This window comes from Callospermophilus lateralis, chromosome 10 (genome assembly GCF_048772815.1).
Source record: "Callospermophilus lateralis isolate mCalLat2 chromosome 10, mCalLat2.hap1, whole genome shotgun sequence".
Taxonomy (NCBI): Eukaryota; Metazoa; Chordata; class Mammalia; order Rodentia; family Sciuridae; genus Callospermophilus; species Callospermophilus lateralis.
In genome coordinates, this window is record NC_135314.1 from 119,258,236 (window position 1) to 119,274,880 (window position 16,645).

At 34.1% G+C, this 16,645-nt stretch overlaps 1 protein-coding gene across 2 annotated transcripts in view; it reads right to left on the reverse strand.

Moving 5' to 3' along the window:
• The window catches only part of Rasa2 (RAS p21 protein activator 2), a 113,576-nt gene that overhangs the window by 55,154 nt on the left and 41,777 nt on the right, over window positions 1–16,645 (reverse strand). For both annotated transcript variants that reach the window (XM_076867189.2, XM_076867188.2), the window contains exon 5: window positions 7,926–8,002. In XM_076867189.2, the coding sequence (XP_076723304.1) occupies window positions 7,926–8,002 (77 nt within the window). The remainder of the gene's footprint in view (window positions 1–7,925; window positions 8,003–16,645) is intronic.

Here is a 16,645-nt window from a genome sequence, read left to right on the forward strand (position 1 = left end):
GACTAAATGGAATGCCACAATCAGTACCAAGACTATCAAACAACATTAACACATTTCTTCCTGCTACATAACCAAGAAGGTACATTGTGTGGTTTGATAATACATCAAAAACTGCTGTGGCTTCCAAAAAGGAAAAGAAAGCAATGCAACCTTAACTGAGAGGCTACAAAACAAGCCAGCTCTATGGCATCATATCCTCTGCTAAAGCATGAATGACATACAAGGAAACAACTGTGGTTTCCACTTAAAATCTGATTCATAAATATAGGGAAAGTCTCACATAATTCTGTAGCCTTTTGTTTTGATTCTCAGTAACAGTTCTTGTACCATTCTGTAGAAAATGTTTTAGACTATAAAGGCCCAGGTCATATAATCCACTCCATGAATTGCAATCATTGGTATTTATAGAGAACACAGAGCCTAACTTAATGATCTGTTCAAGTTTTCTCACTAATTATTAAGTTAATTAGTTTAATATCAATGTGTCTTCATTTCCTAAGGCCTAACAGAAACTCCCAAGTGTTGCTGAAAAGTATTCTTTGTCTAAAGATGAAGGCTATTGAGCAATATCCTTATTTCTCTCCAAACCCATGGATCACATATGTGGGTGAAGAGCAAATGGTGTACTGACAAGTAAAAAAAGAAATGATAATATGACTCATTTCTATTAAACCGAGCATCAAAACTCAAATTGAAAAATTTCTGAAACTAAACAAAGCACAGGTCAAGATAATAATTCTGGTTATTAATGTTAGGTTCAGGTATAGTAAAATTTTTCCACTGTACTTACTACTTGAAATTTATACTTCTAAGTCTAAGCTTCAAAATGATACCAGATTATTATACAGTATTTATAGTTTACTATGTACTTTCACAAAATGCACTTAACTCTCACAACTGCCTTTGAGAAAAGCATTGTCAATTTTAAAAAGAAAGTAAGGCTCAAGTTATAAAAAAAATGGCTAAGACTCAACTTCTACTTTCTTATCTTGCTGTTACTAAAGCCCAGAGTCCTTCTACATTACCACTATGCCTGATACTATTATTATTATTATTCCACCTGTACTACCAAATTTATCTCATATTACACAAATTATGAGAAATCTCAATTATAAAATGTAATTTACTACAATCTTGATAAGGTATAAAAAATGAGGAAAATGCAGTGGAGTTTACAAGGACATCCATAAAAACACACACACAAACCAAACAAAAGGATGCCCATAAAGAAAAGCAGAAGCCTAAAAATAAATAAATCATCAAAAGTATTCTTAATTTTCAAATGGAAGACAAAGTAAATATTGGGGTTTCCTGCCTCTTCAGTAACATTAGTAAATACAGGTTATTTGATACCTATATTCTAAAATATTATTTTCCTAATTACCTAGGATATAACTGTTGTTCTAATCTATAAATCAAATAATTTCACATCATAAACATGAAATGGGCAGAAGCCAAATGTTGAAAATGACCTCAGTATATTAAATTATCTTTTTTTGTTGTTGTTTATATTGACATATAAAGCTTCTGTATTTCTGCGCTATCTGGAAATTACAAAGGAAAATGGACAAACTTACTTATACTACAGATAAATCTAAATCTTTTCTTTTCTTTTTTTGGCACCAGGGATTGAATTCAGGGACACTCAACCACTGAGCCACATCCCCAGCTCTATTTTTTTAAAATATATTTTTAGTTGTCAATGGACCTTTATTTTATTTATTGATATGTGGTGCTGAAAATCGAACCTGGTGCCTCACGCATGCTAGGCAAGCGCTCTGCCACGGAGCCACAACCCCAGCCCCCCAGCCCTATTTTATATTATATTTAGAGATAGGGTCTCATTGAGTTGCTTAGCACCTTGCTGTTGCTGAAGCTGACTTTGAACTTGAGATCCTCCTGCCTCAGCCTCCCAAACTGCTGGGATTATAGGCATGCGCCACCATATGAAGCTTTATTGGATATTTTTAAAAACAAAAAACAAAGGTTACCTTCTACATCCAGCCAAGATGGAGTAACAGGGACTAGATTTACCTTTCAATGGAAACAAACCCCCCAAAAGACAAAAGCTGGGGAGGTCAAAGTGGCTAGGGTTCCCAAGACAGAATACTGAAGGGACGAAAGCTACAGAGGAAGAAAAACCTTCCGAGAGCTACAAAAATCCTTGCTGAATCTTCTGCTGAGTGCTGATATCATAAATGGATCAAAATGTTTCCAAGTAACTTAACTGATACCCAATATTCACGGAAATACAAAAATGTCCACTTCACAATGTCTGGTGTTTAAAGAGAGAACAACCAGGATACTACTAAGATATGACAATGATATTTTAAAGATTATTTAATTATATTTCATATATTCTGTGCAGACACAGATAAAATAAAAAACTAATGGTCTAGAGATAAAAAAAACCATAATCTGACTTAAAAACACACTGAATGAAATCAAACATTTGCTAAGATTGTGGGAAGGAGATGTATAGACAAGAGAATCAAAAATTCAGTTTTAAATGAGTTAAGTTTGTGATGTTGTGAAACATCAAGTGGACATACCAAGTTTCGAACTCAGAAGACAAACCTGGATGAATGCACAGGGTATAGACAATTTTTGAAAACATCTTGTTTGGAGACAGTTTCAGACTTTCAGAAAAGTTGTAAAAGTAATAGAGAGTTTCTGCAGACCTAACATCCAACATTTAACCTTTTGTGTAACCATAGTGGAATTACTGAAATCAGGAAAGTGACATTGATATAATGTTGGCTAAAAATATTATTAACTAATCTACACACTTTACTTAATTTTAACACTGTCCTTCTCTGATCCAGGATGCAATAAGGGACCCCACATTCCACTTAGTTGTCATGTCTTCTTAATCTCTTCTATCCTGAGGGAGTTCCTTAGTATCTTTTTTGCCCTATGATTTTACCAGTCTTTGCTAATTATTTTGGGTTTTTTTTTTTTGGAGATTTTCTAATCTGAGTTTGTCTAATGTTTGCTCATGGTTAGGTTAGAATTGTGCATGCTGGTGTCCTCAATGCTACACTGCATCATTTCAGCAAGTGCTGAATGTCTCATTATTGGTAATATTAACACTGATCACTTGGGTCAGGTGGTAGCTATTAGGTACCTTATGGGGAGATTCTTTGAGGCTATATAAATATGCTGTTTGTCATCATACTCACTTATTTAGTACCACAGATGATCTGTCCTTGTATCCAATTATTTTTTAAATGTATTTTAATTGATACATAGTATTTATTTATTGATTTATGGATACAGTATAACATTTCAATATGTCTACAATGTGTAATGAACATATCAGGATAATTGGTATCTCTATCAAGTCAGACTTGAATCTTTTGTGTAATATTCAAAATCTTCTCTGATAGCTATACTGTCAACCATACTTATCCTACTATACAATAAAAGAGTAGAAATTACTCCTCCTAACCCACTGCACCCATTGACCATCTTCTTTCCATCACTGCCTCCCCATACCCCAGTAACCACTATTCTGTTCCCTACTTCTTTGAGATCAACTTTTTGAGTACTTCCTTACTCTCTGACCCCACAAGATATTCCAGCCTCATCTTATATATTCCCTACCCTAGTCCTAAAATCACCACTGCTGAAAAAAGAAGTACAGGTTCTTTTCATTGAAGTCATACTGTCTAATATAGGCCATTAACCAAATGTGGCTATTTCAATGAATTAAAACTAAATAAAATTTTAAAATGCAATTCATTAGTTACATTTACCATATTTCAAGTTTTCAAAAGTCATACATGGCTAGTGGCTATTATATTGGACAATGAAGACATAAAACATTTTCTTCATCACACAAAGATCTACTGGTGAGAACAGAGAATGCTTTATTTAGAAACCAAGATGTAGGTGCTACATATGCTCATTGCTAATGGAATGGCATTGCTTCTAGGCCTTCTCAGTAAATGCAGCTAGTAATCTCTCTCTCTCTCACCCCTATATCTATTTTTCTTTGAGAAGTTTTCCTTCAAAGAAGAGCAGAGAATTAGGGAAGGTGTAGCTGGGGGTGGAAGGTGTGTGAGGTAAGAAGAGATGAGGTCTGGGAGGCATGCCTTTTAGGTTGGCAGATATTAGAACACATAGGGGAGAAGGTAAAGCTGATAAAACTAGAGAAAGCATAACTGAAGGAGCTATTCCTTGAGTGGGGGAAACAAATCAAATATAGAATGTATCATATATAAGAATTCACTCTCGAGAAGAGAAGGGGCACCTCCTATACTATAACATGCAAAACTGGATATCCGTACACAAAAGATTGAATATAGATCCCTGTCTCCCGCTGCATAAGATTAACTCAAAAAGATCAAAGACTTTCCAACTGCGGGAAGAGAACATACCAGAAACACTCTGACATATAGGAGTAGGCAGCAATGCTCAGGAAGTAATGCCAAGAATGAATAAACGGGATGCCATTAAAATAAAAAGCTCTGCACAGCAAAGGAAAACAATAGCACAGACAGCCTACAGAATGGGAGAATCTTTGCCAGCTACTCTTCTGACAGAGGATTAATATCTAGAATATATAAAGAACTAAAATGTCAACACCAAAATAAATAAATAACCCATTTATAAGTAGGCAAACTAAATAGACACTTCTCAAAAGGAAGTACAAATGACCAAATGTAAAAATTGTTCAGCTCTTTAGCCAGCAGAAAAATACAAATCAAAATTACATTAAAATTTCATCTCACTCTAGTCAGAATGACAATTATCAAGAACACAAATAAGATATCCAGGGAGCTAGGGTTGTAGGTGGTAAAGTGCTTGCGTGGCATGTGTGGGGCATTGGGTTCAATCCTCAGCACCACAGAAAATAATAAATAAATAAATAAATTGTGTCCATCTACAACCTCCAAGAGAATGTTTCCCCCCATTGGCCTCTTAGCTCTTTTCTCATAGATGAATTTTTCAAAAATATATAGATAAAAAAATAATAAAGGCTGGTGAGGATGTAGTAGCAGGTAGAAACTCATTTGCTGTTTGTGAGAATGTAAATTAGTATGACAAATGTGGAAATCATTATGGAGCTTCCTCAAAAGACTAGGAATGGAACCACCAGATGATCTAGTTATACTACTCCTCAGTATTTACCCAAAAGAATTATTAAAGTCAGCATACTACAGAAATACATGCATACCCATGTTTATAGCAGCACAACTCATCATAGCCAAACTACAGAAACAGCTTAGATGTACAACAGATGAATGGATAATTAAAGTGTGGTATATATATATTCAGTCATAAGAATGAAAAAAATTATATCATTTGCAGGAAAATGGATGGAACTGTGAAGCTTCATGTTAAGTGAAAAAAGCCCAAATCAGAAGGTCAAGGGCTGTATGTTTTCTCCTACATGGAAGCTAGAAAGAAAAATGAAGAGAAGGGGGGGCAGGGATCTCATAAAAATAGAAGGGAAACTAGTTGAATAGAGGAAGATGGGGGAAGGAAGGGAATGGAAGGAGACACTCCAGGGAATTAAATTGATTAAATTATATTATGAGTATGTGCAAATATGTCACAAAGAAGTCCACTATTCTGAATGATTATTATTCAACAACAAAAATTTTTGTGGTACTGGGGATTTAACCCAGGGATGCTCTACCACTAAGCTACACTCCCAGCCCCTTTTTCCTTTTAGTGAGAAGAGGTCTCACTAAGTCACCAAGGCTGGCTTCAAACCTGCAATACTGCTGTCTCAGTCTCCTGAGTTACTGGGATTACAGGCATGGGCCACTACACTTGGCTAATGATAAAAAACTTTTTTTAAAAAAAGCATTATGCTGGGGCTGGGATTATGGCTCAATGGTAAAGTGCTTGCCTGGCACACGCAGGGCCCTGGGTTCGATCCTCAGCACCACATAAAAATAAATAAATAAAACAAAGGTATATATATAAAAAAAGCATTGTGCTAAGTGAATGAAAGGAGACAAAAAGATACATATTACATGATTCTGTTAATATGACATTTCGGAAAAGGCAAAAACTATAGGTACAGAAATCAGACTGTGGTTGCCTAGGGCTAGGTGGAATTGAATTATATCTCTGTGTAATGCCTTTTGGTACAATTTTAGCTGTTGAAATCATGCTAATATTCTATATATCAAAAATAAAATTAGGGAGCTGGGGTTGTGGCTCAGTGGCAGAGCACTTGCCTCACACACGTGAGACACTGGGTTCGATCCTCAGCACCACATAAAAATAAGTAAATATAATAAAGATATTTTTAAAAAATAAATAAAATAAAATTAGGGCTGGGGTTGTGGCTCAGCGGTAGAACACTTGCCTACCACGTTCAAGGCCCTGGGTTTGATCCGTAGCACCACATAAAAATAAATCAAATAAAACTATTGTGTCCAACTCAAAAATAAATATTAAAAAAAAAAATTAAACCAACAAGGATGTCGGGGAACCTAAAATGGAATGTAAACAAACAAAACCAACTCAACTAACTGCATTTTAAATGACTATCATAAACAAATAGAAATAGGAGAGGAAGTAGCAGAAGGACTTTTACTACATACTCTCAGTCTAGGGGAAAAAATAGCAAACAAATATTGAACTATTACTATACTATTACTATAAATTTAAGTATTGCAACAATGTTAAATTTCCTGAATTTGGTAACCAAACTGGAGTCATTTAGGATTTATCCTTATTCTTAGGAAATACATACTGATACATTAAGAGATAAAGGACATAATGTATGCAACCTTCTTTTGAACTTTTCAGGAAAAATTAACTAAATAATACCATACATAGTATTAGATATGTATACATTAATATGTAAAGAAAATGCCTCAAAGCAGCTGGAGTTTTCACAATTAAGTTATAGTTTGGAACAGCTATAAGAACACAGCATCTCTTCTATAGCCTTGCCCTAAGGTATGTGGGTATGATAGAAACTAACAAGGACTCAGATTGAGAAGGCTGTAGAAGGGCCTCAGAACCTTAGAGATATTCAGATATCAACTGAGGACAGATGGAAAAAGCATGCAGAACGAAGGTTATCAGTTGGTAACCCACAATGAGGACGTAGAGAGGAAGGGAGAAGGAAGAGATTGGGCTAAAACAGGAGACTTCTGGAAGCCAGCAGATTAGAGCCTACATGATTAAAAAAAAAAAAAAAAAAAAAAAAATGACCTAAGGGTAAAAAGAGTAAAAAGAAATCCAAAGTATGTGGCAATCGATGTGGTCATCTCAGCATGGACATCAGGTTCTAGCCCTACAGTCTTTAAAGCTTGGTGTGTTTCTAGAGGTACTGTTCTAAAAAGCCTTTCCAAGTCTGCACTGACAGGTAGACAGCTACCTTATCTGTGATCCCCTCTAATGCCTCTATATGTCATTTAACCCAATTAAATAAAAACCGGTTGAATTAATTAATGACTCATTATAATCTCAGCGGACTAGATATGTGAAAAATAAACTAAATATGAACTGAGTAAAGAAATGACACAGCAAGATTTCTTTTTTCTTTCTTTCTTTTTTTAGTACAAGGAATTGAACTCAGGGGCACTCAACCACTGAGTCACATCCCCAGCCCTATTTTGTATTTTAATTAGAGACAGGGTCTCACTGAGTTGCTTAGCACCTTGCTTTTGCCAAGACTGGCTTTGGAACTCATGATTCTACTATCTAAGCCTCCCAAGCTACTGGCTGCTGGTATTATATGTATGTGACAATGTGCCTGGCTCTTTTTTCTTTTTATTGTGGTACTGGGAATTGAATCTAGGGCCTGAGGAATGCCAGGCAAACACTCTGACACTGGAGCTACACACCTAGCCCAGAGTTTCATTTTTGAAGTATTTAAAATAAGAAGTTGGTTTAAGAACACAAAATGAAGAATTAGTTCTAGCTGATTTTAGTAAAAGAAATATGCTTACTGTACAACAAGCTGCTGGCACACAGTCCCATTCTCTGTTATCAGTTCATTCAGCTTTAATTCAAGGTGAACTTTACCCTATAAAGACAAAAAAAATTATAAACTGAGTAGTCTATTTTGCTGACAAAATATTAACTAAAAGTATGTACTTTTTCAAATGGTACCCATATTTAATTATACACTGACTTTTCAGTAGCACATAGCTTTGATCAAACTATTTGTTATAACTAATAACTGTTGATGTAAATTAAAGTTCTTAAAGATATAAAAAGTCAAATGTTTGTATCAAATATGGTATTCAATTTTAAGAATTTTATGCCCTGTTCAATAAAACGTTATATACCTCAATTATCATAGATCAAAAAGAAAGATATTACTTATGTTTTTGGAAATTTTAAATGAAATTAAATTATAAAATGTAGGATGTTTTTATTAGAGAAGATAAACCAGCAATAAGAACTGAGGCAATACCATAAAAAGAAAAAAAAAATCTCATAATTTTAAAACAAAACTCTAAGTTAAATCCAGTAAGACTGTTTGTTAATCATTACTTTTATCAACTAATCAAGGTTAATGGGATACCTACAAGGTTTGGGGAGGCACTATAGGAGCAAGTAGGAATCTACAGACATCTAAGACACACTTACTATTTACAAGAAGCTTAAAAGGCTGGGGATATAGCTCAGTGGTAGAGTGCCTGCCTACCATGTACAATATCCTGAGCGTCCCAGAACCAAAAGAAAAAAAAAAAAAAACCAGTATACAACTAGTTAGAGAGACAACAAATAAAAGACAACAACATATTGCCAAGACGTTGATGGAAAGATGAGAGAAAAATAAAGGAGTACTTTTTTGAATAGCCACTAAGAGATGGAACTACAAAATAATAATAATAATAATAATAATAATAATAATAATAATAATAACAATAACATCTAGTAAGTTTAAAGAAACATGAACTGTCACTTTCTTAAAAAATTAAAGGAACAATGTAATCTAGAGCTTGGTTTGTCTTCCCTTCCACTGGTGATGAACAATTCTGAACAGGTTGTGAACAGAATTAGTGCTAGATTACCTCCACCCAACTCAGAAGACAAACTGGCACAGTGCCAAGTAGAGATTACAGGGGAGTGTTGTCTATGGGCTAATGATGCGAGTGATTTCATCAGAGGCAGTAAGTTTATTACCTATCACTGCTCTTTTGAACAACCCTTTTCAGACATTCTTTCAAAGATTCCAACCTGAATCGCTGTTTTATGGGGACTTGTCATATAATAATGAAATCTGAGGTCCAGTACCTATAAAGTTCAGGGTTAGATGCAGAGTTAAGTGATAAGCAATAAATATTGATGGATCCTAAAACAAAAGTCTGCATGAAAAAGTTAAGCTCTAAAGCAAAAAAGTCATAAGCTGTAATAAAATTGACAGGTGGAGCTGGAACCAAATGAAACGAATCATTCACTAAAAATCTAGGCACGAATGTTTATGAAATCATATATAATTTACAAAGTAGGGTCTTCTGTTATTCCTGCCTTTAATATTCACAAGCTCTGCTATTCAAGAGTGACCTTAAAGATCTACAATGAAATAATTTATAATATCATCCAACTAGAATTTTAAGTCATGTTTTCTGTCATGCCAGCATGTGTGTTACTTAGCTAACAAGGGAACTTGGCCAACTGTACAAACATCTGCATCTCAAAAAAGTTTTTCTATTTTAAAATGTAGCATTTTATAATAGAAACTATATGCTAACAAAGTACTCCCAACCATCTTGCAGGAAACATCTAAGACCTACTGTATTTCTAATCACCATTAAAACAGAAAGTAGAGGGGCTGGGGTTGTAGCTCAGCAGTAGAGCACTTGCCTAGCATGTGTGAGGCACTGAGTTTAATCCTCAGTACCACATTAAAATTAATTAATTAATTAATTAAAGGTATTACGTCCATCTACAACTAAAAATTTTTTTTTAAAACCCAGAAAGTAGAAAAAAGTATAACCATTTTATTCATAACTACAATCAGTACTGTTGAGGCTAAAAGTAAAGAGATATTTAATGGGAGTTTACCAGGAATCACTACAACCAAGTCAGAGCCTATGTAGTATGGGTATTAGTCAGTAATGACATAATTGTGTATAACCTACTCAAGAAAACAGTAGGGACAGAATAGGCAGATACGAAACATTAAAACTGAAAAGCTTTATGAATTAAATTAAGGAAAGTATAATTTCTAAACTACAAAACCCTCATTGAACACATAAATATGGAAACATGTTACATGAAACTTAGCATAGAAGTTACAGAATAAAATGTATAATACATTAATATGTAAAAACAACCTCAATACACATAAATATGTATACACACACACAGAGTCATATATTCACCAAAAATTGATAGAAGCTATCTTTAGTAATTATTTTAAATTTTTGCTTTGCTTTTTTTGCTTTAAAATTTCAGAGCTTTACTATCAATCTAGATATTCAAAGTTTCTACTACTGTACTACTGTACTGCTGTTAGTAAAGAAAAATGAACAAAAGTGTCAAATTATTTGAGGCTACTTTTCAATTGTTAGGAAAACAAATCTATAAACCTTTTAGAAAAATTTAGTCTTCTTGGCTATTTCATGCAAAATTTCAGTTTTACTTGTATTTGTCATCATTTTATAGGCCTGAATTATAGAAAATGAAGCCCTTTTTTTTTGAGGGGACAGTTATGAGTCCAGAAAAATATAATATTATCTACCCTCCCTTGAGGCCAAGAACAGTGGCCAAGAATAGACATCTGATGCAGTTCTGATCAATGGAACAGAAAGAGCAGTTGTGGTGGGCTATCATAAATCTTTTTTTGGGAAAAGCCTCAGATTATTTCCAATCTATTTAAAATTCCACTATAGTGGAATAGTGGATTAGAACCATAAGGAAAAAAAATGACAAGAACAACATATTTACAAGAGATTGAGAGTATAAAATAACTATCTTTTAACATTTTTTAAAGATAGAAAGCAAAGTGGAAACTCCAGAAGGTAACTGAGAATTATAAAATGAATCAAATGAACAATTTAGAACCAGTCAATAGCCAGAATGAAGACATATTTAGATTAAACACAGTTGAAAAGAGGATTGGTAAAATGTGAGACAGGTCAGTCAGTAGAAAATACTGAGTCACAATGAAGCACAGAAAAGAAGAAAAGCAAAAGAGATATATATATGAAACACAGTTATTTAGTGTACTATTAATGTAACTGGAATTCGAGTAGAGAAAGAATAGGCTAGAAAAAAAGTGGATAGAGATAATTGCCTGGGATTGCTTGAAACTTGATAAAAGGCATCAAGTCACAGATTCAAGAAATCCTAGGATCACACAATAGGATAAACATAAAGAAAACTATAACTAGGGGCTGGGGATGTGGCTCAAGTGGTAGTGCGCTCGCCTGGCATGCGTGCAGCCCGGGTTCAATCCTCAGCACCACATACAAACAAAGATGTTGTGTCCGCTGAAAACTAAAAAATATTAAAACTAATAAATATTAAAAAAATATTAAAACTTATAAATATTAAAACTAATAAATATTAAAAAATTCTCTCTCTCTCTCTCTCAAAAAAAGAAAAAAGAAAACTACAACTAGGCGCAGCACAGTAATACTGGTAAGAACTGATTGTACGTGCTACCCCAGTATAGTGAGCACACCTGTAATCCCAGCAGCTCAGAAGTCTAAGGCAGGAGGACAGGGAGTTCAAAGCCAGCCTCAGCAACTTAGCAAGGCGCTAAACAACTTAGCAGATCCTGTCTCTAAATAAAATACAAAAAAGGGCTGAGGAAGGGGCTCAATGGTTAAATACCTCTGGGTTCAATCCCTGGAACAATAATAAAGAAAGAAAGTCCTAAAAGCAACTACAGAAAACAGACATTACCTACAAAGAACAGTAAGACTCTGACATGGAACCACAGCATGTTTGATGATGAACATGCAATGGTGATTTAGTACTCAAATGCTTTTTTTTATTATTATTTAATCTCCTGAGGGAAGTTCAATGAGGCACTTTTCACCTGTGTCAAGAAATGTTGGAAGATAAAGTACGTGGCACTGTATTGTATATATCTTTTTTTTAAGATGGATACAATATCTTTATTTTATTTGTTTATTTTATGTGGTGCCGGGGATGGAACCCAATGCCTTACGCATGCCAGGCAAGCACTCTACCACTGAGCCACAACCCCAGCCCCTGTCTTGTATATTTCTAGTTTAAAATAAAACAAATTTCTAGGAGGTATTATTTTATGTGAATTTCATAGCATTAATTATTATGTTAGGCTGATATATTTTAAATTATATTCCTTTGTATTAAGGAGCATTTTTAGGAATTCATATTACTCTGATACTGTCTGAAGATTTAATATTTTTGTATGCTAACTTTATTATTTCAATTAATTTTACAAAAATTTCACATAGAAATATCTGTGATCATTTCAACTTTACATTATGTATATTCTGGGAGCCATATAGAATTACATGTAAAATTCCGCATACAGTTTGGGGAAACTCAGATGAAGAGAGGCATTTGGGCAAAGTGCATTTAAAATTCTCTCAAGTCTAAACATTTTTAAGTTACAAATCACTAAATTTTAACAATCATTTCCACATAAAAGAACTGTTTCAAGTGGTCAGAAAAAAGAAATATGAGGAGAGGAACATCAAAACTTCTGGATTTGTAATAGTTTTTTTTTTTAAAGACAGGGTTCTCATTATGTTGTCCAGGCTGGTATTAAATTCATTGGCTCAAGTGATCCACCTGCCTCAGACTCCCAAGGAGCTCTTCCCAGGATAAAGATAACAGGCATGTGCCACCACACCTAGCAAATAGGATGTTTTTATATATACAAATTACCTCTGTAAGTAATTTTAAACATAATTCCTGTCATAAAAAGCAAAATAAAGGTTTTACCTATTTCTTATATTAGTGGTAGTTCTTTACAGTAGGACTTGTTTTCTTCTTAAGTATTTATTATGATGTAGGATGGCTCATTCCTTTGTTATTTACATACACAAATTTATAAATAAAATTTTTAAAACCCTGCAATAATAAACTATGCTTTTATATTCATTATGTCTTAACTGTTTTAAGAAACTGGTATCTGAATTACTAGCTATAATCACTGCATTTTGTTTTAAATACTTGTCTAAACAGATAAAGCAGAGACCATGTTTAAAAAATGATAAAACAATCAAAAGCTTATGGCATGATCCAGAAATTCAAGTTAAGCTTGTTGGAAAAGACTCAGCAACTTAAGTAACAGAATCAAAAGGATATGACTGACATTACATCTAGATTCTGCTTGTACAAGCTGTGTGAGACAAACTCACTTAATTAACAAAAACAGTAAACTCTCAATATGGAAGATATGGCTTAATCAGTCTAATGTAAAGCATGTTCTTTATCATAGTACCTAATAATAAAGAATGGAAAAATACGTAGAAGATTTTTGTGAGTTCCAGGACCTAATGGCCAAGAGCATGGCTGCAGATCACTGAAACAAAAGAGGACTTACAGAAAGCACCACACAATTCATATTAACATCACCTATGTGGCAATCAATATGGAAAAAGAATATCACCTGAAGTAGACTGGTGACCAGGACCAGAAACAAAGGGAAAGAATCCTTCAAATTTAAGGAAGTTTTGTCCCAGAATCAAAATCTGTTTAAAGATCAAATAAGAGTACTGAAAAGTGTCCATTAGACATAGTGATATGATGTCACAAATAATGAGAGCCATTTGTGCTTTCCCTCTGAATCACTGTGGAGTCTGAAGGCAAAATAGAGCAGCATGAAGAAAATGGTTCAACCCAGAGGGGAAAACTATAAAAGGTAGAAGAATCAAGTCAAGAAAAGACATTGTTTAAGCAGAAAAATTCACTCATGAAACACTACTATTCATTTGAAAATAAAATGGAAAATAATTATTAACATTAGAGTTATAAAGCATCTAAGTGAAATTCAAGGCATAAGTTAAATTCTTAATTTTTCAACTATTTTGTAATAAAACCCACCTTACTACTATGAGGATATTTTCATTTGAAGGCTAAATTATGTTTCTACATGCTACTTCCCTAGAACTTCGCAACCAAAATAGAATCCTTTATACTAAAACTTTCATTTCAAATATGATCCTCAGGCAATAAGTTAGCAAGTATTCTGGGTACAAATGCCAATGAGTGGCAAAGCTGGAAGATCAAACATCTCCCCCTTCTGAGGTAGAGATGCCAATCATTTCATCCACCCAAACCCGGGGGAGGGTGTACTGAGGATCTGAACCCAGAGATGCTTTACTACTAAGCTACATTTCCAACCCTTAATTTTTTGAAACAGGTCTCACTAAGTTGCTTAGGGTCTTGCTAAATTGCTGTGGCTGACCTAAATCTTGTGATCCATCTGTCTCAGCCTCCCAATTCATAGGGATTGCAGGAGTAGCCACCATGCCGGACCCAAACCACTTTCTTAAGGAGCAAAGCCCTAAAATGTATTGCCCTCCAATGTTTTTCCTCTAACCATATCAAATTAGACTTCAGTGGACATCTGACCCAAATCTGTCCAATTCTATGAATTGCTAAATCTGATCTTCAAGAGTTAGGAAGCTATATGGTCATATGGATTAAGTCTATAAACAGGAGAATAGATTTACAGAGAAGCAGAGGAACAGACATATAGTCTCAATGGATATACAAGAAGAATACAATGGAATCTTATCTTTAAATGATGTTTTTCCCTTTCCTTTTCATTAGAAAGAGAAAACATTAACTATTCACTCTTCAAAATCAAAGGAGGGGTTGGGGTTGTAGCTCAGTGGCAGAGTGCTTGCTCCCTACCTGTGGGACACTGGGTTAGATCCTCAGTACCAAATTAAAATAAAAAAAGAAAATAGATGTTGTGTTCACGTGTAAACACACGTGAAAGAAAAAACTAAACAGTGAATAGCTGTACTGAATAGTTATGGCATTTGCCGATAAATGGACGGAACTGGAGACTATCATGAGAAGTGAAATAATCCAATCCCCCCCCTCAAAAAAAAAAAAGCCCAAATGTTCTCTTTGATATGTAGATGCTAACACATAATGTGGGGAGAACGGAAGTTCCTTGGATTAGACAAAGGGGAAAGACAGGGATGGGAATAGGAAAGATAGTAAAATGCATAGGCTATTACTTTCCTATGTTCATATATGAATACACAACCACTGTAACATCATACCATTACAACCATAATAATGGGAAGTTATATTCCATGTATGGGTAATATGTTAAAATACATTCTACTGTCATGTATATCTAAAAAGAACAAATTTTAAAAAAAGAAAAAGAGAGAAAGAACTGGATTCAGACCATGGCAAAACAAACAAATAAACAAAAACCCAAAACAGAAAAACTCCCTAGGAACTTCCCAATGTCCCTTCCCTTTTTCTCTGAGCTAATTACTTTTTAAGTCCTGGGGACTGAATTCCAATCATGGGGCCCTCTTACCACTGAGCTAGATCACCAGCTCTTTTTCAAATTTTATTTTAAGAACGGGACTCACTATTGCCCAGGCTGGCCTCAAACTTGTGATCCTCCTACATTAGCCTCCCAAGTAGCTGTGATTACCAGAACACACCACTGTACAATGCTTGTTTGAGCTAATTTGAGTAGGCTTCTATTCTATTTTCAGATGCTACCTAAGTAACTCTCCTAATCTGCTAAAGACTTTTTATGACTAACAGTACAGAGTATTAAAAGGTCAGAAAGACTGTAGTTAGGAGTATTAGAATCAGACAGATCTCTGTTGAAATCACAGCTTCATCATTTAGTAGTTCTGTGACTGTAGAGAAGTCATTTAATCTCTGTGAATTCCATTTACCTTATCTGTAAAATGGAGGTATTATTACCTGCCTCATAATGTTAATGTAAAGATTAAATGAGATAACATATATTAAATACTTGGTACCATGTTTGGTATATAATGATATAGTTATATAAAAGTAATTATTAGAATCCTTGCCAAACTCAGTCTATCTCATAGCTTTCTCCTACTTTCCTCATCAATTGCGCTTACTTTTTCCAAATATTTTTTTGTAAAGTTTCATAAGCAAGCAAACTTAAAACAAAACAAAACCAACAACTGGGATCTGTATTAATCATGGGCTACTTTTCTATCTTTTCTAGACTCACAAAGTTAATTTCAGTATTCCCAGTTCAGTTTTTGGCCAGCACAATAATATTCCCAATGGCACCATATTAATATGAAAAGTATTATGCATCCCTTCTACTTCCTAACATACTCTTCCTTCTAAAATTTATTTTAAATAGTAGGTAACTCTTACTAGCTAATTATCATTTAAGACAAAAATGACAGCAAAGATTAGCAACCCATAGTCATGAAAATAATCTGTAGCAAATTTAAAATGTGAATATGATATCTAATAGGTAAATGTTGCTTCTAGAATCTTTATGTTTCAGAGATGAGTTTTATATATATAACCATGTCCCAGTACTAACCTCTAATAACTATCTCTAAGAGTTATATTATAGAGATTTCTACTTTTTCAGAACTGGAGCCCTAAATCCTTTAGAAAATTTATACTGGTTAAAAGAACACTTATTGAACTAAATCTTAAAATAATCCTCAAATATCATTTCAGACAAAATTTTCAAAGCCACTTCTAGTCTTCTGTTAAAACTATTAGAAAA